This window comes from Sciurus vulgaris (assembly GCF_902686455.1).
Source record: "Sciurus vulgaris genome assembly, chromosome: 3".
Taxonomy (NCBI): Eukaryota; Metazoa; Chordata; class Mammalia; order Rodentia; family Sciuridae; genus Sciurus; species Sciurus vulgaris.
The window spans coordinates 189,013,742-189,037,245 of NC_136463.1; the positions used below are offsets into that span (position 1 = coordinate 189,013,742).

General features: G+C 52.6%; 1 protein-coding gene across 12 annotated transcripts in view; it reads right to left on the minus strand.

Moving 5' to 3' along the window:
- PASK (PAS domain containing serine/threonine kinase) overlaps window positions 1–23,504 on the minus strand; it is a 46,871-nt gene that overhangs the window by 4,180 nt on the left and 19,187 nt on the right. For 11 of the 12 annotated variants that reach the window (XM_079133653.1, XM_079133651.1, XM_079133650.1 and 8 more), the window contains 7 exons: window positions 13,966–15,839; window positions 10,787–10,968; window positions 10,367–10,534; window positions 7,205–7,330; window positions 6,975–7,109; window positions 4,725–4,924; window positions 1,215–1,348 (listed from right to left, as the gene is read on the minus strand). In XM_079133653.1, coding sequence (XP_078989779.1) covers window positions 1,215–1,348; window positions 4,725–4,924; window positions 6,975–7,109; window positions 7,205–7,330; window positions 10,367–10,534; window positions 10,787–10,968; window positions 13,966–15,839 — 2,819 coding nt within the window. Of the gene's footprint in view, window positions 1–1,214; window positions 1,349–4,724; window positions 4,925–4,947; window positions 6,564–6,974; window positions 7,110–7,204; window positions 7,331–10,366; window positions 10,535–10,786; window positions 10,969–13,965; window positions 15,840–23,504 lie in introns of those variants that run through there. The other variant, XM_079133655.1, reaches the window with a different exon arrangement.

Sequence of the window (23,504 nt, forward strand, 5' to 3'; positions counted from 1 at the left end):
CCTCACTGTCCCCAGGGAAGCCGCCCTGTGAAGCTCGGGAGCGTGCAGGAAAACCTGCCTGGCTGGAGCAGACCAGAGCTGTGACCTCAGCACAGCTCTGAAGATGCTCCTTAGGATCCCCTAGCTGGTGTGTCCCCAAAACTGCACCCTGAAGCCCTAGCCCAGTGTGACATCAGGGAAGGGATCACCAGGGGCTGCTAGGGTCGATGAGGCCATGAGGGAGAGGGTGAGTGACCCCAGGAGGGGGACAGGACTAGGCTCCTCTCCAGAGGACGGCAAGGTGTCGCCCACAGGCCAGGAAGAGCTCCCGTCAAGAACGGAACCTGGGCACCCTGTCCTCGGATTTCCAGCTCCCAAACTGTAAGGAGCGTCCTGTTCAAGGGTTCCACTGCAGTGCTTCCCACAGCCCAAGCTAACGTAGACAGCAGTTTCCAACCAAAAAGAACCCGGGTGCAGATGTCGGCATGAGGACGCTTGCTGTCTCACAGATTCCAACAAACGGACTAGGAACCTGGTGTCAACACCTGGCCAGTTCCTGGGGCCCTCCTGGTGTGGGCTCCCGAGCCACCCACTCCAGCTGGGAAGCCTTTCTAGCCACGGACTCCACATCTCTCTCGCCACTGGTCCTCACCCCAGATGCAGACCACCATGCAGCCTGAGTTGCTGAGCCCCTGCTCCCGGGTGGGGAGGCCGGTGTGAGCTGTGGGTCTAGTCCTTCCCACACCCACACTCGCCCTCAGTTTCTGACAGATGTGCTTGACCTTCCAGGTGCTACCCAGAAAGGAGACGACTGTGAAGTCTGCCGCTGACAAAGGGTCTCTAGCACCCAGGAGATACTCATAAAAACTAAATCATCAAGAGGCTTTTAGGTCATATTCGAATCATTCACTTGTGTGCCTGAGTGCAGCACTGGGCACTGGGCCTAAGGTCTTGTGTGTGCGAGGTGTGTGCTCCACCAGAGCTACATCCCAGGCTTCTTTATTTTTTTATTTCAACACACGGTCTCACAAAGTTGCCCAGGCTGGGGCAACTTGGGATCCTGCCTCAGCCAGGTGTGTGCCACCATGCCCAGCTCAAATTATTCTTATGTTCAGACCAAAGCACAGGAAATAAAACAAGGTAAACGAGATCACTGGTGTGAAAAGAGACAGAAATGAGAACTCTTGGGGTCTCAGGACAGTGACATCTCTTCACCACCCGTGGCTCATGCTCACCCTGAGACACAGGGCGTGGGGGGTGTATGGCTGCTTCCATGGTCTCCTCCACTTCACAGAAGGGATTCTCCTCGAAGATCAGTGTGTACAGCGTGACCCCCAGAGACCACATCTCCAGCTCCGGCCCTCTATAGCTGTAGGAAGGAGAGAGCTCTCAGGGCTTCGTGGCCCAGCTTGCCCAGCCTGCCCACAGGGAGTGCTGGGCCTCTGCTACCACCTGCTGCTTCCAGGGGACTGGTGTCCTCGGAGCCTCTGCACTCGGGACCACAGGTCTTGGGGAGAGCCTCCTGGAGGAGGTGGGGAGGACAGGAGGGGCCTTACCAGGGGTGTCAGAACAGTGGCGTGCTTTGTAGAAAGACCATGTGAGGACAGGAGAGGGATGTACAAGGTCAGGCTCAGAGCAGTGAGGAACACAGGACAGTGGACAGAGCAGGTAGTGGACAGCTGGACAGGAAATGGAAGAGGAGGACTGGGGAGAGGACAGGGCACTGTCATTTCCTATTATCACATACCCTCATCCACACTGCCAACCATACCAGGCCCTCCAGGTGATTTAACCCCAACCCTCCAGCTGCCTGGCTAGAGGAATATTGTCCTCATTCCACATCTGAGAGCATGGGGCTTGGTGAGGTGGAGCAGCTGCCAAGCAGGCCTGCACTGCCCTGTACTGTTCCACGCTGCCCAGGGCCCTGAGTGTTGAGGCATGGAGCTCAGAGCAGTCTGGACCAGGTGCCAGCTGGGAAGCAGCAGACCCACCAGAGCCACCATCAGACACGGACCCCGAGCAGCCACAGCACAAGAGGGGCCCAAGACAGAACCTCGGTATCCAGGGACCACAGGAGCCTGGGCCATCAGGAGGCAGAAATACAGAGAGGGCGGCAGAGGCCAGCCACAGAGGCGAGAGACAGAGGCAGCTGCCAGAGCCAGGGTAGCACGATCAAAGCAGACAGTTTTTTTGCATCATTTCATGACAGAGATCTCAAGGATTTTGGGAAGAGTAGAACTGGGACTGGCCAACGTGTTCTATGAAGGCCAAATGATACATGTTCTAGGCTTGCAGGCAAGTGGTCTCTGCTCAGCTACTCACCTCTACTCTGATGGCATAAGAGCAGCCACAGAGGATGCATAAGCAAGTGCCCATGGCTGTATTCTAATAAAACTTTATTTACAAAGCAAGTGGAAGGAGCTACTCGCACACCCATGTTTATAGCAGCACTGTTCAGAGTAGCCAAAAGGTGGTAGCAGCAAGTGTCCACCAGCAGCCAGCAAACACAATGCCCTGCCTACAGCAGGTACCACTGTGTGCCCACAAAAGGGAGACTGTGCCCTGGCTGCCACATGCGGAAGCTTGAGGACATGATGCTGAGTGAGAGGAGCCAGCAGCAGGACAAAGCCTGCAGGATTCTGCTCATGTGCGGTCCAGTACCCAGAGGAACCAGGTCCACAGAGACAGAAGGCAGGACAGCAGATACCAGGGGCTGCAGAGGGTCGCAGGGTGCTGGTGTCTGGTGGTGACGGCAGAGGGTATGGGACAGCAGGAATGTGCTCACTGCTGCTAAGTGCAGCCTTCAGACGGCTGAGGTGGCAAATTCCATGTCATGTGTGTCACCATAATAAAAAAACTTATAAAAGTCAGACTGGATATGGCCAAGGGCCACAGCACGCCCAGTAAGGAAGAAGCTGTTGACCAAGCTGTTGACCACAGCTCAGACAGCCTCTTCTTGGGACGACGGACAAGGATGGATGGGCAAGGGGACACAGCTAGGGTTGACCCAGAGGCCAGGTGCAGAATGGTCACCCGCACAGCTAACAGGAGGCAGGGGCATGAGAAGAGCAAGGCAGGACGGGGCTCCAGAAGTAGTGAGAGCACGCTTGGGGCTCCGCCAGGCCGTAGCTGGTCAGCCTGGCAGAAGGTCACTGAACAACAGGAGCTGCAGCCCAGCCTGGAACCCACACCGCTCATGGAGCTCCTGGGCATGGGGGCAGGACCAGCCAGGCAGCTCTTGTCCTGGCCACAGACTACAGACACGCAGTCACCCTCCAACATGGGGTCGGGCAACCTCCCCGGCACGCACAGGTGCAGGGTGACCATCTCAACCTGAACCAGAGCCCAGGTGCTTCCTCGACCCCCGACACTCATTGAGAGGCTCTTGGCACACAGGAGGGCCAGCAGACGCCCATGCTGCTGGGGCAGGACATCCAGTCACTGCGCACCAGCCAGACGGGCCCAGGAAGGGCCAGAGCAGGCCAAGGCTGCCGAGCTTGGGGGACAGCCACGCGCAGCTGGAGCTGCACCTGCAGCTCTGGAGTCAAGACCTGAAAGTCTCTGCCCTGGGCCTCGTGGGAGCCCGAGGAGTGCACGGCACAGAGGTGGCTACCATCCAAGGCTCTGAGCTCAGGTCAAGGGCCAAGCCCAGCTCCACACAAGTCCACCTGGGTGACCCCGCACGCTGCTCGCAGGACCACACAGGTGGAGACATGGACGGTTACCCACTCCTCCAGAGGCACACCTAGCTGCCGTTTCTCTTGATACAAACATGTCTGAACGTGACTTGATAACGTACTTTGTATGTGGAGACACTCCATCTGTGCAAGCAAGAGATGGCAAGGACCATGCACAGAGGAGAAACCATCAGCAGATTCCACTCAGAACCCACGCCAGGCCAGGCCGCTGCAAGGGTCAGCCCTGCAGCTCCAGGCTCCCTGACCTGAGGAGACGCAGACTCATCTTGCCCCCAGGGCCCACTTCCTATCCCGGCAGGAGCAGCGGGACTCAGCCAGACCCCAGGCTGAGTGCAGCCGAGCAGTCTGGATACAGGGCTCTCTCAGGGACTGAGCCTCCCCAAGAGTCCATCTTCCCCATGAGTCCTTGAGCTTCTCCTCCTGCCACTGCTTGATTTCTCATATGGCCAGCCCAACAAGACTTTACTGAAGTAGATTATTATTCCTGTCATCAAGATAGACCTAGCTAAGAGTCTTCACTTTACACAGAATCCTATCTCTTATATTTGTAGGGTTTTGTTGTTGTTGGTACCGGGAATTGAAACGAGGGGTGCTCTACTACTGAGTCATACCCCCAATCCTTTATTAAATTTTATTCTGAGATGGGGTCTCACTATGTTACTGAGGCTGGCCTCAAACTTGTGATTCCCCTACCTCAGCCTCCCAAGTTGCTGGGATGACAGGTGTGCATCACTCTTCCCAGCAAGTCCCATTTTGGGGGACCCTCATCTTTACTTTCTATATTTCCCTAATTTTCCATTATCAAACTCAAGAAAAACAAAAATTGAGAAACCAAAACAGTAGAATGAACCCGTGTCCACTGCCCTGCACCCTCTGGCCAGTCTCACTTTACCTGTTTGCTCACTTACCCTCTGGAACATGACCCTGTATCACTCAGCACCCTGTCACAAGGAGCCACAGACCAAAACCATTTCCCTTACAGTCACACGACTGGTGAGGCCCAGTGGAAAAGGCAGGAGCGGAATGAAGGAGGCAGGTGGTACATACGGGTTTCCCATGAGAACCTCAGGGGCGCAGTACTCGATCGTCCCGCAGAAGGTGTAGAACAGCTTGCCCCTTTCCAAGTAGGCGGCGGACCCAAAGTCTATCAGCTTGATGGTGAAGTCCTCCGCGATCACAATGTTCTCGTCCTTGATGTCCCGATGCACAATGCCCTTTGAGCGCAGGTAACCCACCGCTGACACCAACTGGAATCAGGCCAAAGGGAACTGTTTAAAATGCAGTTCAAGTGACACACGCATTTAAATTAAATGCTAGCAAGAAAAACACCAACAAAACACGTTTGCCAGTGCATCCTGCTGGAGGCTGGAGAGCTGATTTGGCACCAATGGGAGGAGCCACAACCAGCTCCAGAGGAAAACAGACACCAAGAACACACAGCAATGGCACAGCTAGTGTGCAACAGCAAGTGCCCGCTAGCAGCTCACAGGGGAGAAAGCCACCTGCCCAGCTCTTCGCGTCCACCATGTTCCCCAGGGAGCAGAACCTGGACCATCTGCAATGTGTAGCTCCACTGGGAACAGGCTCCTCTCTGCAAGTCGGGGACCCACCACGGCCCCTCTGCACCTGACGCCTTTCCACGGACCCTGGGAAGACCCCTGGCATGTCTGACTGCATCACAGCGTACACAACAACGGACCAATCAACTCAGCAATCTCAGGAGGCAGTCAATCATTCCAAACTCTGAATCAGAAGCAAGCTATGGCAGGGCCACTAAGTCAAGTAGCTCACATTTGATAAATAAAAACATACATATATACGTACATAATAGTACATACCTGCACACCTACACACGTTTACGTGCACACATGTGCACGCATGTAGACATGAACACAAACAGACATGCATACATACACTGTACATTCAGATCAGTCAGCACCCAGTCAAGAGACAGAAGCCATGTTTTCATTAGAACACACGACATCTCACTGAGACTTATTAACTAGCGCCAAGCAGCGATGAGAAGCCAACCTTCCTGCAGCCTCTTCTGTGCCCAGCCCGCACAGGCTGCTTCCTGAACTCGAGAGCAGCTCACAGGTTCCAGCCCCCCTCGCACGCCAGGCCTTACGGATGTGGAGCTGAGGCCATGTGCTGGTGATTGGCACTATTTGTGTACGAAAGCATGTTTACATCAAACTGTGGATCTATAGTTACACGTGATAACACATATATGTACGTGATTTAAAAGGGTCACAGAAACTTTTGCAAAAATTTAAAAATATGAAACACAATGGTCATTTGTGTCATCAGTCCCCAGATCAGCAGCTGTGCAGCACCACTGTGGAGGCTGGCTCCCAAGGCCAGCCCACACCAGTGCTCCAGGGGACAGGGGCCTCAGAACACGCCCTGGCACTGGCTGGGCAAGCGAGCAGCACCCCAGCATGGGAAGGGCAAAGCCAGGCACCTGAAGCCCACAGGCAGGTGCCCAAAAAGCAGCTGTGGACACCCGGCAACTTCCAGTCACCCCCAGGAAACGAGTTAACAGAGTGCTGGCTTCCGCCTCGCCAGGGAGCTGGGAGCAGCCAGGGGGAAACGACCCCTTCTCAACACCCAGCAGTGGAGTCCCGGCCCTCCTGCCACTCTGCAGATCAGTCCCCATCCATCGAAACGACAAGTGGACAGGGACAGACACACAGTTCAATACAAAACAGGAGCAAGATACTGTGCAAAATAAGATACCAGGATCTCATCTCTGTTGGCCAGAAACCCAGGCACTTTCCATGTGAGCATGTGCTACCTGGGACACTCTGGGACTGACAGCCTGTCTGTCAGTGGCTCTGTGCCTCTACCTGTGCTCCTGGGACACTCTGGGACTGACAGCCTGTCCTGCAGGTGACACAGTGACTCCCAGGGTATCTATCAGAAGACTGCCATAATGACTTCCCTGAGGTCTCATGGCCTGCACAGATAGGACTTCAGAGCTCAATCACCAGGCTCAGACTGCATGACAGCCTGGTTGGTTAATATCTGATCTCTGTGGACACTATATGTGTATATAAATGAAGCCTGGTCACTAAGCACCCCTCTCTGATCACTCCAGGTTGCTCTCTGGCCTCTTCTCTCACTTTCTCTACTTCAAACACAAAATCCTCTTCTCAAAGTATATATCTTACTCCAGAAATATCCCAAAGCTGAAGGCTAAGTCCAGCTCAGAGAGCACTGAGTCCAGTCAGTGACCTTGGTCACCAGATCCAACAACAGCGTCCATCCAGCCCACGCAACCCTGGTGCCTCTCACCTGTCGGAAGATGTAGCTTGCCAGGGGCTCATCCAGGGCAGGATGACGGTCGATGAAAGCAAAGAGGTCCAGACCAGAGCCATGCTTTTCCATCACCAGCTGGAAGAATCCCTGGTTTTCAAATACATCCAGCACCTAGGAAAAAGCAAAGCCAAATGAAGCTCTGCCAGAACCCGTGACCACCAGGTCACGGAGATGCTACAGGAGCAATGTCAGGGTGCGCTGCTCACCTTGATGATATTGGCGTGCTCCACCCTGGAGAGAATCGCAATCTCCAGGGTGACTTTTCCAAGTTTGGGATCCTCCACCCAACAGTCTTCCAAAACCTTCTCCTTCTTAATAAACTTCACCACCACCTGTGGGGAAACAGCGAGGATGTGACTGACGGCCCTCTGTGCTGACGTGCTGTGTGACGTGATGTGCTGACGGCAGCAGAGCAGCAGCGTTTTCCTCCCGCAAGCAAACCCCAAGCCCCACAGCAGGAGGAAGCAGGTGGTCAGCAGTTGACCAGATGCTGGGAAATCCCTGCCTGTCTTGCCCCATGCATGGACGGGAGTGAAGGGGACCCAGGAAGCACAGCCATGGCTGGTGCCTGAGAAGAGACGCCATGGAGACCTGGGCAGGTGCCACCCAGACCACCCCACGCAGCCTCATTCCTCAGAGTTCTGTGTCCTGGCGAGAATGAGATGGCAAGCCGAGGAAGAAGAGAAAATGAGGAAAATCCCATCCTCAGATACACCTCGACATACAAGCCAGACAGACGGAGGCAAGTGTGCTGTGTTGCCACACTAAGTGGCCGTCAGCTTCTACGTGTCACAGGAGAAAGATCTCATCCATAAAGAAAAACTGCAAGTTGCACAAGATGATCCTGTCACTCAACAAAACACTGGCTGCTCGTGAGTGCCAAGCTTACAGAAGAAGGAGCAACCTGGGGGTGAGGACCACAGCCAGGCCTTCTCTATGGTCAGTGAGGCAAACTGCCCCACCCCACGAAGTCAACTGTCCACTGCAGAGTAAGTGAAGCCCTGGGTGCACCAGGGAACGAGAAGGGCCCAGAAGACAAGAAGCAGGGAAGAGCTAGAGAAGCTGGAGCAGGGTCCTGAGCAGGCGCTGCCTGCGGACAGCGTGGCCCCTGTGGAGCAGGGACCAGGCAGAAATGCACAGAAAAGGCAGGTCCCACACTCATTCCACGCACAAAGATCAACCTCAAAGTAGACTGAAGACACAAACGTCAAAGCTTTCCTAGAAGGAAACAGAGCTCCATCTTTTTGGCCTTGAGCTAGGCAGAGCCCCTCAGATGTGGCGCCAGAAGCACAAGCCACCAGGGAAAAAGCAGATCACACGAACTCACCAGGCTTGACATGTCTGCACTTCAAGCAATGCCATCAAGAAGACGAAAAGGCAGCCCACAGAACAGGAGGGAAGAGTTGCAGGTTGAAAGACGACCCAATTAAAATGAGCAAAGGACGTGAACAGACGTTTCTCCAAGGAAGATACAAACGGCCAGTAAGAGGTGGGAAGAGAGGCTGGGCTGTGGCTCGGTGGTAGAGCGCTCGCCTGGCAGGTGTGAGGCGCTGGGTTCCATCCTCAGCACTGCATGTGCATAAATGAGTAAAATAAAGGTCCATCAACAGCTAAAAAATATAGATTTAAAAAAAAGAACATGAAAAGAAGCTCAACATCACAGGCCATCAGAGAATGACAGCCTGGCTGCCCGGCGGTACCACGCACCCACAGCAGGAAGAGCTGGCAGGGACATGGGGACATCAGCCCATCCATGTTGGCAGGAACATGAGGCATGCAGCTCTTCTGGGACGGAAATAGCTGGCAGTGCCTCAGAGCGCTCAGCACTAGTCACCACGTAACGGAGAATCACCCCCCTGGATCTGCCCTGGATCTACAGCACAGGAACTGGAACCGTGTGTCTACTAACAGCCAGGCCACAGCTGTTCACCACACAGGACCTGCCAAGGTCCACGTTCTGGAACATGACACAAAGCACGTGCTTGGGAAGTGTGTGTGCTGAGCTAGAAAGAGATCTGAACAGCTCCCAAACACGTGGAAATCAAACAGCACATTTCCAAGTAACAGAGGGAAGGAGAAGATACCTATAAGTGAATAAAAAACCCAACATATGGAAAGGTGGGCACACAGACAAAGCCGGCTGGAGAGGAATGTGGAGCAGTCGATGTTCATGTTGGAGGCTTGATTCAGGACACACCCACAGTCCATGGGGTCCACTGAACCCACACACGCATTGTCCACGAAGCCTGACAAAGTTCTCAGATGACCGATGAAGAAAGGACAGCCCTTGACAATGGACACATGCACATGCAAAATAAACCTCCAGCATGTTTTGTGCCAAATGCAAACTCACTCCAACTACATCACAGGGCCAAATGTGAAGCTGGAAACACAAACGAGGAAGCCTTTATGACCTTGGGTCACACAGGACATGGAGCACATGGTCCATGAGAGGAAACAGACAAACTGGGCTTTATCAAACTCAGAACCTCGAGGGCACGTCGAGGGCGCGAAGACAGGCCTCCAGCCGCAGAGCACATCTGCACAGCAGGACCTGACGAGGGGCTGACCAGCAAACACCACCATGTCTCAAGGTCCGCAGGAGCCAGGCACAGGGCCACACCCGGGACCCCAGGGCTCAGGAGGTGCGGCAGGAGGACTGCAAGTGTCTGGCCAGCCTGGACAACTGAGGGAGGCCCTGTCTCAAAATAAACAATGGGAAGGGCTGGGGTGTAGCTGGCTCAATCCCCACTGGGGTGTGGCTCGCTGGTCAAGTGCCCCTGGGTTCAATCCCCAGAACAACAACAAAAAACCCAACAGGAAAAACAAACCAATTTTTTAAAAGTTGGCAGAAGACAAAGACACTTCACCAAAGAAAATAAGCAGATGGCAAATAAGCACATGCAAGGTGCCCAGCACCCCAAGAGTACATACTGTCCAGGCGGGTAGGGCTGCAGGCACGGCAGGACACGGCCAGGGATCCATGGCCAGGACATGGCTCTGTGCTGTGGGCAAGTCCTGTCCTTTGGTCAGAATGGCCATGCCAGGGACCATGCTCTAGATGAGCTCAAGTCCACTTTCTGGCCTGCTCAGTAACACAGGGGAATTCTCCAGGTACAAGTCTGGTTCAAAAGCAGGCATGTGGGCAGGAGAGCGACCCCATGCTGAGAGTAGGGCTGGGGGAGCAGACATGGCCTCAGCACACAGGGAGGAGGCACAGCCCTCCACAGGCAATCCCCAGGGTGAAGAGCACGCAGCAAGACTGCTGGCCGGGCTCGCCCTCCTCAGGCCCAGAAACCCCACACGCCAGGCTGCGTCCTGAGGGCGAGGCCTGGAGAGCCCCCGAGCCAGATGGAGAGCCAGCACACCTCCTGGTTCCGCTCCTTGTCCACCGCGGTCCAGACGAACCCAAAGGCCCCGCTGCCGAGGGGGCTGAGGGTGCTGTACTTGTGGGAATACGCCCCCTCGCAGGCCGCCAGCTCCGCCAGCTCCACAGGCGTGGGGGTCTCCTCGAACCAGGGCTTGGCTCTGAGCACCTGCCAAAACAAAGGGAGTTGAGAGGGAGGACCTGCCATCACACAGAGCACGGCGGCGACCCCACAAGCCTGCCGTCTCCAGGCAGCTGGGCAGCCTGTGGAGTCCCCTCCAGCCCCGTACACACGAGCACAGGGAGACCTAAGCCTGCATCTGCTCCGCACATAGGGCACGAGAAGGCAGAAGACCAGAGACCCCGCGGCCACCCCAGGAAACAACACCGACAGGAGGCCCCAGCCAGCTGAGACACCAACCTCCCCGAGGCTGGGTCCGGGGAGCTCGGTCATGGAGTGGGTGGAGCTGGGCAGGCTGGCCATGAGCAGGCGGGTCCTGGTGGCCGCGTCCCTGTGGCTCTGCAGGAGGTCCTTCACCAGCCAGCAACAGAAGAGGGTTGCAGAGCCCTGGAGCTCGACCCGTTTCACCTCGAACTGTATGCCTGAAGTGAGGGAGGGGTGACCTCACTGACGGAGTGGAAAGGCCAAGCCCCCGCCCCAGAACACACCAAGTGCAACGTGGCAGTCCAGGCGGAGGGCAGGTGGCTCCTTGGCCTGGAGGCCAGGGAGAAGGGCAGCGGGAATGTGCCACTGCAGCAGTGGGGAGCCAAGGGGAGCCCTGGAGAGCACCAGAGACCACCAGCCAGCAGAGGACAGGAACGTGGCGGGCTCAGGAGGCCGTGGTACAAACACGCATCCTGGTCACACAGTCACACCAGGTCTACCCACACGCACACCCAGCCTCCAAAAGCCCTCAGGATATCGGCATAAACATGACGTCTTAAACCAACTGTGTTCGTGTACGTCAGTGATGAATCAACTCAAAGAGAAATCAGGATCCATCGATTCACAAGAGCCTCAAAAAAAACAAACTTGGGAATCAACCTAACAGAAGAGGTGAAAGACCTCTACAGTGAAAACTACAGAAGTCTGAAGGAAGACTCCGAGGAAGACCTCAGAAAACCGAAGACCTCCCATGTTCTTGGTAAGGCAGAACTGATATTGTCAAAATGGCCATACGACCAAACGCACCATACAGATTTAATGCAATTCCTGTTGAAATTCCAAAAACAGTCTTCATAAGAAAAGATAAAGCAGTTATGAAATTCACTGGGAAAAATAAGAGGCCAGAATAGCCAAAGCAATCCTTAGCTAAGGAAAGTGGAGGAGGCACCACAGTACAGCCTGACTACCTCCCAGACATGAAGACCAGTGGGACCAAACGGAAGACACAGACAGACCCACACACGGCGACCTCACGCTAGACAGGGCGCCACGAAAACAGGAGAAGACGGCCTGTTCACGGGGAGTAGGTGCTGGGAAAACTGGAAATCCACAACGAAATGGACGCCTCGCACCCCGCACGACACTCAGGGCAAGAGGATGGAACACAGAGGCTAGACTGGAGAGCCCACGCCTGCTAGGGGAAGAGGCAGCCCAGTCTCCATCCCAGCAGCTCAGGAACTGGATTCCTCAACAAGACTCCTAAAGCACAAGAGGCGGAATCAAGAATCAGGGAATGGAACCAGGCACAATGGCGCACACCTGTAATCCCAGCAGCTTGGGACACTGAGGCAGGAGGATCATGAGTTCAGAGCCAGCCTCAGCAAACATGAGGCATTAAGCAACTCAGTGAGACCCTGTCTCTAAATTAAATATAAATGGAGCTGGGGGTGTGGCTCAGTGGTCAGTGTCCCTGAGCTCAATCCCAGATACTAGATTAAAAAAAAAAAAGAAAAGAAAAGAAAAAGAATCAACAAATGGGAAAAGGGGATGGTATCAAACTAAAAAGCTTCTTCACAGCAAAGGAAACAATCAAGATCACAGAGAGCCTACAGAACGGATGAAAATCGCTGCCGCCTGCACCTCAGATAGAGCATCAATCACCAGGACAGATGAAGAACTCAAACACTCAGCACCACAAAAACAAATCACCAGTCAATAAATGGGCTAAGGAACGGAACAGGACTTCACAGAAGAAGCACAAATGGCCAAGATGCACATGAAAACACGTTCCACATCTCTGACAATCAGAGAATACAAGTTAACACTACACCGAGATTCCATCTCACCCCAATTAGAATGGCGATTATCAAGAACACAAGCAACAACAGGTGTTGGCGAGGCTGTGGGGAGAAAGGTTCACTCGTACATTGCTGGTGGGGCTGCAAATTAGTGCAGCCACTCTGGAAAGCAGTGTGGAGATTCCTCAGAAAACTTGGGATGGAGCCACCGTTTGACACAGCTGTCCCACTCTTTGGTTTATACCCAAAGGACTTAAAAGCAGCATACTACAGTGATGCAGCCATGTCAATGTTTATAGCATCTCAACTCACAAAAGTGAAGCTATGAAACCAACCTAGATGAATGGATAAAGAAAATGTGGTACCTATATACAATGGAATATTACTCAGCCTTGAAGAAGAATGAAACCATGGTATTTGCCAGTAAGGATGGAACTGAAGACTATCATGCTAAGTGAAAGCCAATCTCAAAAAAAACAAAGGCCAAATGTCAAACGTTGTCCCTTCTATGTGGAGGCTGACACACAATAGGTAGGGTAGGTGGGGTGCACTGAATCAGACAAAGGGGAATGCAGGGAAGGGAGGGGGAAGGGGAGGGGAGAGACAGCAGGAGTCGGACATCACCTTCCTGTGTTCACGTCTGCACACACGGCCAGGGTGACTCCACATCAGGTGCAACCACAAGAATGGGAATCGTACTCCATGAAATATGGTATGTCAAAGCACATTCCTACCGTCATGTATAAAAAGAACAAATTCTAAAAATTAAAAAAAACCCTGGTGTCTGTTTTCTGGTGGTGGGATTCTGGTTAGAGCTGATTTTATTTCCTCATTTGTTTTCTAACATTTCTACCAATAACATGTGTTAGGCACATTTTTTTTTTTTTAACTCTAGGAAACGGAGCACAGTCATCAACACTACCATATCAGCAGTGTGGAAACAACGGGCTGGAATAGGGACCCCCGAGATGAGGAGAGAGCCTGGCCATGCGCCCCTGGAGGAGCGTCACACACAGGGAGACGGGCAGCGCAGACCTGCCAGGCACACGCCCCGCCTCGCAGCTCAGTGTGACCTGGGCGCCAGCAGGAGCTGGAGAGGCAGGCCATGGCACCAGCACAGGAGCAGGCGCCCTCCCAGGCACATGTGCCGTGATCTGACGTCACCATGCAAAAGCAGCACGTCATCCATCGCCAACCCCTGGGAGGCCTGCAGACCCAGGACGAAGAGTCGTGCTCTGCTGAGCTCTGCCGAGGCAGCAGGCCCCAGGCCCAGCCACACTCAGCCCACCTGCCCAGGACACACTCATCCACAGCCACACCCAGGACACACTCAGCCACAGGCCCTCAGGGGCACACCCAGCACAGGCCCTCCCAGGCTGGACACACCCAGCACAGGCCCTCCCAGGCTGGACATACTCAGCCGCAGTCCGTCTCGGTGGTAGCAACTCCCAGAGTAGGTACCCTCCTGGATCTGCTGCTGCATGCTGGCGGCCCTGGGTGCCACAGGTGTGGAGGTGACCTGTGGACTCAGCCTTGGGTGCTCTGCAGTCGGGTGCATATCCTCTGGGCTCACATCCTGTGTGGAACGAACGTAGCCTGGACCGTCCATGTCATGAGCTTCGTGATATTCAGAGGACACCAGACAAATCCTAGAGGGCTCTGTCCGATGGTGGCCTTGACAGCTTTCCTGGAACTGCTGGCCTTCGCCAGGGTCAAAGTAGGTGCCGGCCAGTAGCAACAGTTCCCTGTCACCCAGGATATCTGGCCTCTGCCTGTGGAGACGGCCCATGTCCTCATCAGAGCCTACCACTGCAGGAGAGGGCGTCTCACTGGGTTCAGATGTGGCACAGGAGCAAGATGGAGAGCCATCAGTCTGATCACTAAGGAAGAGCTCCTTGAGGTTCCAGGAGTAAGAACTCACATCGGCCTCTTGGGCCTCCACCCGCTCCAGGACTCCAGGGAGGTCAGTGGCCAAGGCGTAGCAGGCCGAGGAGCTGCCCAGGTGGCTGCTGTGAAGGTCTCTGCCTCCCAGGTGGCAGAAGGACCCTGGGGTGGAGGAGGGGTGCTCTGCTGGGACCAGCTCAGTGCAGGAGCAGCCCAGAGGCTTCGACAGCCTCTCCTTCATCAAGCAAGTCTGCAGCTCTTCTCGGTCATTCTGCGTCCCCAGCCCGGGCTCATCCAGAGTGGGCGCCCCCAAGGAGACACCCGCCCTCCTGGAGGGGCTGGGGGCTGGGCCCTGGCCTCGCTGCCCTAGGGCCCACTCGCTCCTGTAAAGAGGGCAGTGTGTCGGGAGGCCTCCCACTGCCAGCTGTCCTGTCAGGTGTGGCTGGAGCCTGGGGGGATCAGCCCATGGGCTGCAAGTGTCAGGGCTGTGGACACCCACCATCTCCTGCTGAGCCTCCAGACACAGGGCACTGTCCCTGTCCTCAGCTGGGTCTGAAGGCTCAGAATCCCCACGTGAAGCCATGGAGTTCGTACCCACGGGCTCAGACCTGCTTTCTCCAAAGGGACCCTGCCTGGGGTCCTCTGTTGCTGCAGGTTCTTCTTTCCCCATAGCAGCATTTCCCTGGTCTGAGAACAGTAACAGGTCACCTTGGGCTGGTGGGCTTCCTTCTGGGTCATCTCGCTGGTCCTGGAGCAATGAAGATCCACCATGGGTCACTGGGCTTTCTTCTGAGATACTCTGCTGATTCTCAGACAGTGACTGTTTATTATGGGCTGGCGGGCTTCCCTCAGGGACATTTTGCTGGTCCACGGGTGACAACTGTTCCCCATGGGCTGGAGGGCTTCCCTCGGGGACGCTTTGCTGGTCCATGGGTGACAACTGTTCCCTGTCAGCTGGAGGGCTTCCCTCGGGGATACTTTGCTGGTTCATGGGTGACAACTGTTCCCTGTCAGCTGGAGGGCTTCCCTCGGGGACACTTCGCTGGTCCATGGGTGACAACTGTTCCCTGTCAGCTGGAGGGCTTCCCTCGGGGACACTTTGCTGGTCCATGGGTGACAACTGTTCCCTATCAGCTGGAGGGCTTCCCTCAGGGACACTTTGCTGGTCTGTGGGTGACAACTGTTCCCTGTCGGCTGGAGGGCTTCCCTCAGGGATACTTTGTTGGTCTGTGGATGATGACTGTTCCCCATGGGCTGGAGGGCTTCCCTTGGGGGCACTTTGCTGGTCCCTGGGTGACAACTGTTCTCTGTGGGCTGGAGGGCTTTCCTTGGGGACACTTTGCTGGTCTGTGGATGATGTCTGCTCCCCGTGGGCTGGCGGGCTTCCCTCAGGGATACTGTCTACCCTGGAAACAGGAATTCAGATGTCAGTCACTAGTGGTCACAGAAAAGGTAATAGGAACAACCATTCTATTAAAACACAAGGCATTTGACACCACAAAATTCACAAGAAAAAAGGCTGAACTGTTCAGTATATAAACACCTACTCTCAAATATTGTCCAGATAAATCCTCGTTTAACAAGGCTTTATCAAAGATAGCACAACACCCAAGTGCAGGGACACAGGCTGGGGCTGGGGTCAGCCTGCACACGGAGCAGGTGGCCCAGTGGCCGGGCAGCCCACTCCAGGTGTGGAGCTCACCCCAGCCACACTGAAGGCAGACTGCCGAAAGGCACAGACCAAGGGCCAGGCAAACACCAGCAGCTGACCAGCTAGGAATGTCATCACCCTACGATCAGCTGGGGAGATGGTCAGGGCTGGCCAATGTGCAGAAGGGAAGGGTGAAGAGCGAGGAGAAATGCCCCAAAGTGCCTGCTGCAAGTGGCGGGTCAGACACGGAGCCACCCAGACCACAGGGCCCTCCCAGGCCAACCACACAACCAGCTGCATGCCCCTACCCGTGCCAGCCCAGGCTGGCAGGCACCAGCTGTGCCACACGGGGCCATGCACTGCAGGGCACAGAGGCAGATTCACATCTGCAACCGGCAAACCTGCACCAGGGATCCAGCTGACAGAGGAGGCCAGGTCCAGCATCAGGACAGTGCAGCAGAAGGGCATTATGAGCAGGGCTCGGAGAAGTGTCCTGTGGGAGTGGGGAATGGTGGTCTGCAGAGAGGGGTCCATCCCCCCACTCCCCGCCCTCGGTGAACCTCGAGTGGCTCAGGGGACCACACACCCTCCTGCAGACCAGCAAAGCAGGAGCTCACACCAGGAGGGTCTCCCTGACCCCTGCCAAGGAGTGTGGGCAGGCTCTGGGTGTAGTGCTCAATAGTCAGGACACCATGGCCTCAGGGCAGCTCTGTACTTTCACTCACCCCCTTGGGATCTCTGCTGACCACGGGTGGCCTCCAGGGTCCACTTTTCTCTCTCTGATCGCCCTTTACACAGCCATTCTATCCAAAACCCCTGGGACAGACGTGCTCTTGAATTTCAGAAAGGTCACTGGTCACTTGAAAGGACTCTGAAGACCATGGACATGTCAGTGAGGCCTCTGAACACCCCACTGTGGGGAAGCAGGAAACCCCCGATGGCTGCCCATCAACTCAGGCCTGTCTGACAATCAAACGTTTCAGCATCAAGTTTAGTGAAAAATAACCATGTTGGGGACTTTTGATTACAAGACGTGGGTTAGCTGTGAGCCTGCGGAGTCCCTAAGTGCCAGCATGATAGCAGAAGGGCATTCCCCAGCTGCCCTGGAGGCTGCGCACTGCCACCACTTGGGTCTGGAGCAAGGGGCCTGGCTGCCATGGAGTCTTGGGGAGTAGGGCCCCTGCTCTCCTCAACTCCCACCCCCCAGAGTCCACATGGTCAGGAGTTGCTGTGACCTGCACCCAGTCACCCCAGGAACACAGGCCCTGAAGCAGGAACACAGGGCCCTGCCGCTGTGGAGGCACCGTCTGGTCACTTCCTGTAAAGTCCTGCTGAGCCTCTGCCTGTCAGAAGAACAACTCGGCAACAGCATCGATTCAATAGAGCAGCTAAGACTGAGCCCTAATCCTGGGACCTGAGGCGGCAGAGGAAGCCCTGCGCACCCCAGGACATGCATCCTGCCCCGCCTCCCTCCACGCCTCCAACCTGAACCTCTTGCCACAGGAGCTCTTCCTCCTGATTAGACAAGTCTTACGGAGGAGCCCTCAACACTAGCTTGTTCATCTGCTGAACAAATGGACAAGGGAGTGAGTGACTGAGTAACGGTGGACTGCTCTGCACTGCACAAGTGATGGGTGTGAGCTGAGCTCTTGCTTCCCTGGGTGAGGCCTGGCCCAGTGGGGGGACCTTGGTCTCCTGCGAGCACCACAAACAACAACTGCAAAAACTCAGGACCTAAAGGAAGATACAGGACTCAGTCAATGCCATGGGACTTCCTCTCTGCCAACACTGACCCAGGAGACAAGACACTCTGCCCTGGTCCCCATGCGCCCACTGAACACCCAGTTCCTAGGACGACACACTGGCAGCTGGCATGAGGGAGCAGCCTGGCCACGCCTGGGCAATTGACCAGCACCAGCAAGTCATTCCAGCTCCCAGCTCCCCTGGCCCACAGAGGAGTACAGGGCACAGAGAGCCCCAGGGCACACCTCCCCTGGCACACAGAGGAGCGCAGGGCACAGAGAGCCCCGGGGCACGCCTCCCCTGGCACACAGAGGAGCACAGGGCACAGAGAGCCCCGGGGCACACCTCCCCTGGCACACAGAGCCACAGGGCACACCTCCCCTGGCACAGAGGAGCGCAGGGCAGAGAGAGCCCCCAGGCACGCCTCCCCTGGCACACAGAGGAGCACAGGGCACAGAGAGCCCCCAGGCACGCCTCCCCTGGCACACAGAGGAGCGCAGGGCACAGAGAGCCCCGGGGCACACCTCCCCTGGCACACAGAGGAGCGCAGGGCACAGAGAACCCCCAGGCACGCCTCCCCTGGCACACAGAGGAGCGCAAGGCACAAAGAGCCCCCGGACACATTTCTCAAGCCACCCAAAGTGGACCTGGCCAGGAGGGAAGAGCACCCTGACACTGAGCATTGGGGAAGGAGCAACAGGCGCCGTTGGGTCTCCTTTGGGAGGTGCTGAAGGAAGACGGTCAGCAGCACAGGCACACACATCCAGGACCAGGTGCGGCAAACAGACGCACAGGCACACACACACACAACAGCACAGCAGGGAGGTCTAAGCGGTGTCCTCCAGAGTGGGAGCAGGCAGGTCTGGAGAGGGCCAAGGACAGGCCACCTGCCATCACTGCTCTGTACTTGACACACTCACAGGCTCTCAAAATAAGTGCAGGGAGGCGGGAGGACACGGAAGTTCAGCTCCTTCTCACAGAATGATGAATGAAAGACGGCAGACAGAGGGACAGCACAGCTCAGGCCCAAGGACAGGAACTCTGACCTCTGCTCCAACCCAGGTGGTGAGGGCACTGAGCAGGAGACTCGGGGACAGAAAAGACGCACCTGAGGCTCAGGACCCTCCTGGATGTGGTGCCTAAGGCAGGACTTGGCAAAGGACGTGTGGTGCACACCCTTCATCCCAGCCACCTGGGGGCCGAGGCAGGAGGAGCCCTCGTGTGAGGCCAGTCCGGACAACTTAGCAAGACCAGCAAGATAAGAAATAAATAAAAGGTCTGTCAGGCGTCTTTCATCCGCCATTTGCCTGCCTCTCGCCTGTCCATCGCCTGCCTTACCCCTATCCATCACCCAACGCTCGGGGTTCACCTCCCGATCGTCCGACAGCTGTTAGCAGGTTGACCACAGACCGCCAGTGGAGAACCAGCTGCCTGCTGTTGCCTGGAAGTTCACTGTTACAGTACCTGCAGGTTTGATTACACGTGGCTGCCGCCATTTTGAGACAACAGCCAGGCCCTGTAGGACCCCTGACCGGACTGACTGAGTCTCGTCTCCAGGATCCCTCAGCCCGACCGACCACTCCCTGCCTCTGGGGCCCTCACATCAACTGACTGCTCCCTGCCGCCAGGACCCCCAGACCAAGTGACTGTGCCCTATCACCAGGACCCCAGATCTACTGATTGCAACCAGCCTCCAGGATCCCACAACCACACCAAACCTCCAGGACCACTGCTGGACCAACTGCATCCTGTCTCCAGGACCTCCAGCTGACCACGTCCACTCCTGAGCTGCAGCTCCCCATTTGCCAACACATTTGGAAGCCAGAGCAGCCACCATGGATAATCCTGGAAGCCATGGCTCCGATCTTTAGGTGAGGCAAATTCCATCCTGAGATGCCTGCTGGAGGCTTGAAGCTCATTGTCAGGTACCTCTCATGCATCAGGCTACTGAACACTGGGAGGTTTCATTACTATATGACTGTTATACAGTAGATTTTCTTTTTTCTCTTTTTTTTAAAAAAAATTTGTTTTTATTTCTTTACATTTCTTGCTTTCTTTTCCTTCTGTTTACCTGTTCCCTCAGAGTCGCTTTTTCTCCCTTATTTACATGATGTTATTGTCCCCATAGGGGCTATTTGGTCTAGGATTGCATAGTGTCTGATTTGGGCACTGCTAATACTGATCTCCCCTTAAAGAAAGGGTTTTGCAAACCTATAGGGCCACTATAAGCCTATAGGGGGAAATCTGCAATACCCCAGATCTGCAGCTAGAGGGGAAGATACATGAACAACATGAAAAAACAAGGGAAGAAAATGATCCAAACAAATCCAGATTCTATAGTAATAGAATCCAATGACAGTATGTTAGAAGAAATGTCAGAAAAGGACTTCAGATTATACATGATTAAGATGATTCGCGAAGCAAAGGATGAGATAAGAGAGCAGATGCAGGCAATGAATGATAATACCAATAAGCTGAAAGAGCAAGTGCAGGAAGCAAAAGATCATTTCAACAAAGAGATAGAGATTCTCAAAAAATCCAAATGGAAATCCTTGAAATGAAGGAGACAATAAACCAAATAAAAAACTCAATGGAAAGCATCACCAACAGACTAGACCACTTGGAAGACAGAACCTCAGACAATGAAGACAAAATATTTAATCTTGAAAATAAAATTGCCCAAACAGAGAAGATGGTAAGAAATCATGAACAGAATCTCCAAGAACTATGGGACATCATGAAAAGACCAAATTTAAGAATTACTGGGATTGAGGAAGGCACAGAGATACAAACCAAAGGAATGAACAACCTATTCAATGAAATAATACCAGAAAATTTCCCAAACCTGAAGAATGAAATGGAAAATCAAACACAAGAGGCTAACAGAACACCAAATGCACAGAATCACAACAGATCCACACCAAGGCACATTATAATGAAAATGCCTAACATTCAAAATAAAGATAGGATTTTGAAGGCCGCGAGAGAAAAGCATCAGATTACACATAGGGGGAGACCAATATGGATAGCAACCAAATTCTCAACCCAGACTCTAAAAGCTAGAAGGGCCTGGAACAACATATGTCAAGCTCTGAAAGAACATGGATGTCAACCAAGAATCTTATACCCAGCAAAACTAACCTTCAGATTTGAAGATGAAATAAAATCCTTCCATGATAAACAAAAGTTAAAAGAATTTACAAATAGAAAGCCTACGCTACAGAATATTCTCAACAAAATATTCCATGAGGAGGAAATGAAAAGCAACAATGGAGGTCAGCAAAGGGAGGAACTACCTTAGAGAAAACCACTCAAAGGAGAAACCAAGCCAACTTAAAAACCAAAAATAAGCCAAATGACTGGGAATACAAATCATTTCTCAATAATAACCCTGAACATTAATGGCCTAAACTCATCAATCAAAAGACACAGACTGGCAGAATGGATTAAAAAGAAAGACCCAACAATACGCTGCCTGCAAGAGACTCATCTCATAGAAAAAGACATCCAAAGACTAAAGGTGAAAGGATAGGAAAATCCTACCACGCACATGGACTCAGTAAAAAAGCGGGGGTTTCCATCCTTATATCAGATAAGGTGAACTTCAAGCCAAAGTTAGTCAGAAGGGATAAAGAAGGACATTTCATACTGCTTAAGGGAACCATAAATCAGGAAGACAAAACAATAGTTTATTTATGCCCCAAACAATGGTGCATCCCTGTACATCAAACAAATCCTTCTCAATTTCAAGAATCACATAGACCACAACACAATAATTCTGGGCGACTTTAACGCACTGCTGTCACCACTAGATAGATCTTCCAAACAAAATCCAACCAAAGAAACCATAGAACTCAGTAACACAGTCAATAACCTAGACTTAATAGACATATATAGAATATTCCATCCATCAACGAGCGGATACACTTTCTTCTCAGCAGCACATGGAACCTTCTCGAAAATAGACCATATGTTATGCCACAAAGCAGCCCTTAGGAAATGCAAAAAAATAGAGATACTGCCTTGTGTTCTATCAGATCATAATGGACTGAGAGTAGAAATCAATGACAAAATAAAAAACAGAAATTACTCCAACACCTGGAGACTAAATAATATGCTATTGAATGAAACATGGATAACAGAAAACATCAGGGAGGAGATAAAAGAATTCTTAGAGGTCAATGAGAATGACGATACAACATATCAAAATCTCTGGGACACTATGAAAGCAGTACTAAGAGGAAAATTCATTGCATGGAGCTCATTCCAGAAAAGAATGAAAAGTCAACAATTAAATGACCTAACATTACAGCTCAAAGACCTAGAAAAAGAAGAACAGAATAACAGCAAAAGTAGTAGAAGACAGGAAATAATTAAAATCAGAGCTGAAATCAATGAAATTGAAACAAAAAAAACTACTCAAAAAATTGACATTAACAAAAAGTTGGTTCTTTGAGAAAGTAAATAAAATAGATAAACCCTTAGCCACACTAACAAAGAGAAGGAGAGAGAAGACTCAAATTACTAAAATACACGATGCAAAAGGAAATATCACAACAGACACCACTGAGATACAGAACATAATGAGAAGCTACTTTGAAAATCTGTATTCCAACAAAATAGAAACCACCGAAGACATTGACAAATTTCTAGAGACATATGCTCCTCCCAAACTGAACCAGGAGGACATACACGATTTAAACAGATCAATATCAAGCAATGAAATAGAAGAAGCCATTAATAATCTACCAGCCAAGAAAAGCCCAGGACCAGACGGATTCTCAGCCGAATTCTACAAGACCTTCAAAGAAGAACTCATTCCAATACTTCTCAAAGTATTCCAGGAAATAGAAAAGGAGGGAACCCTACCAAACTCATTCTATGAAGCTAATATCACCCTCATACCCAAACCAGGAAAAGACACATCAAGGAAAGAAAATTTTAGACCAATATCCTTGATGAATATAGATGCTAAGATCCTTAGCAAAATATTGGCAAACCGTATCCAAAAACATATTAAGAAAATTGTGCACCACGATCAAGTGGGGTTCATTCCTGGAATGCAAGGATGGTTTAACATTCATAAATCAATAAACGTAATCCATCATGTCAATAGACTTAAGGATAAGAATCATATGGTTATTTCAATTGAAGCAGAAAAAGCATTTGACAATATACAACACCCCTTCATGCTGAAAACACTAGAAAAAATAGGGACAGTAGGAGCATTCCTGAACATTGTAAAGGCTATTTATGCTAAGCCCGTGGCCAACATTATTCTTAATGGAGAAAAACTGAAACCATTCCCTTTAAAACCGGGAACAAGACAGGGATGTCCTCTTTCACCACTTCTATTCAACATTGTCCTCGAAACTAGCCAGAGCAATTAGGCAGACTAAAGAAATTAAAGGGATACGAATTGGAAAAGAGGAACTTAAGCTGTCACTATTTGCTGATGACATGATTCTATATTTAGAGGATCCAAAAACCTCCTCCAGAAAACTTCTAGACCTCATCAATGAATTCAGCAAAATAGCAGGCTATAAAATCAACACGCATAAATCTAAAGCATTTTTATACGCAAGCGATGAAACAGCTGAAGGAAATGAGGAAAACAACTCCATTTGCAATAGCCTCAAAAAAAATAAAATATTTGGGTATCAATCTAACCAAAGAG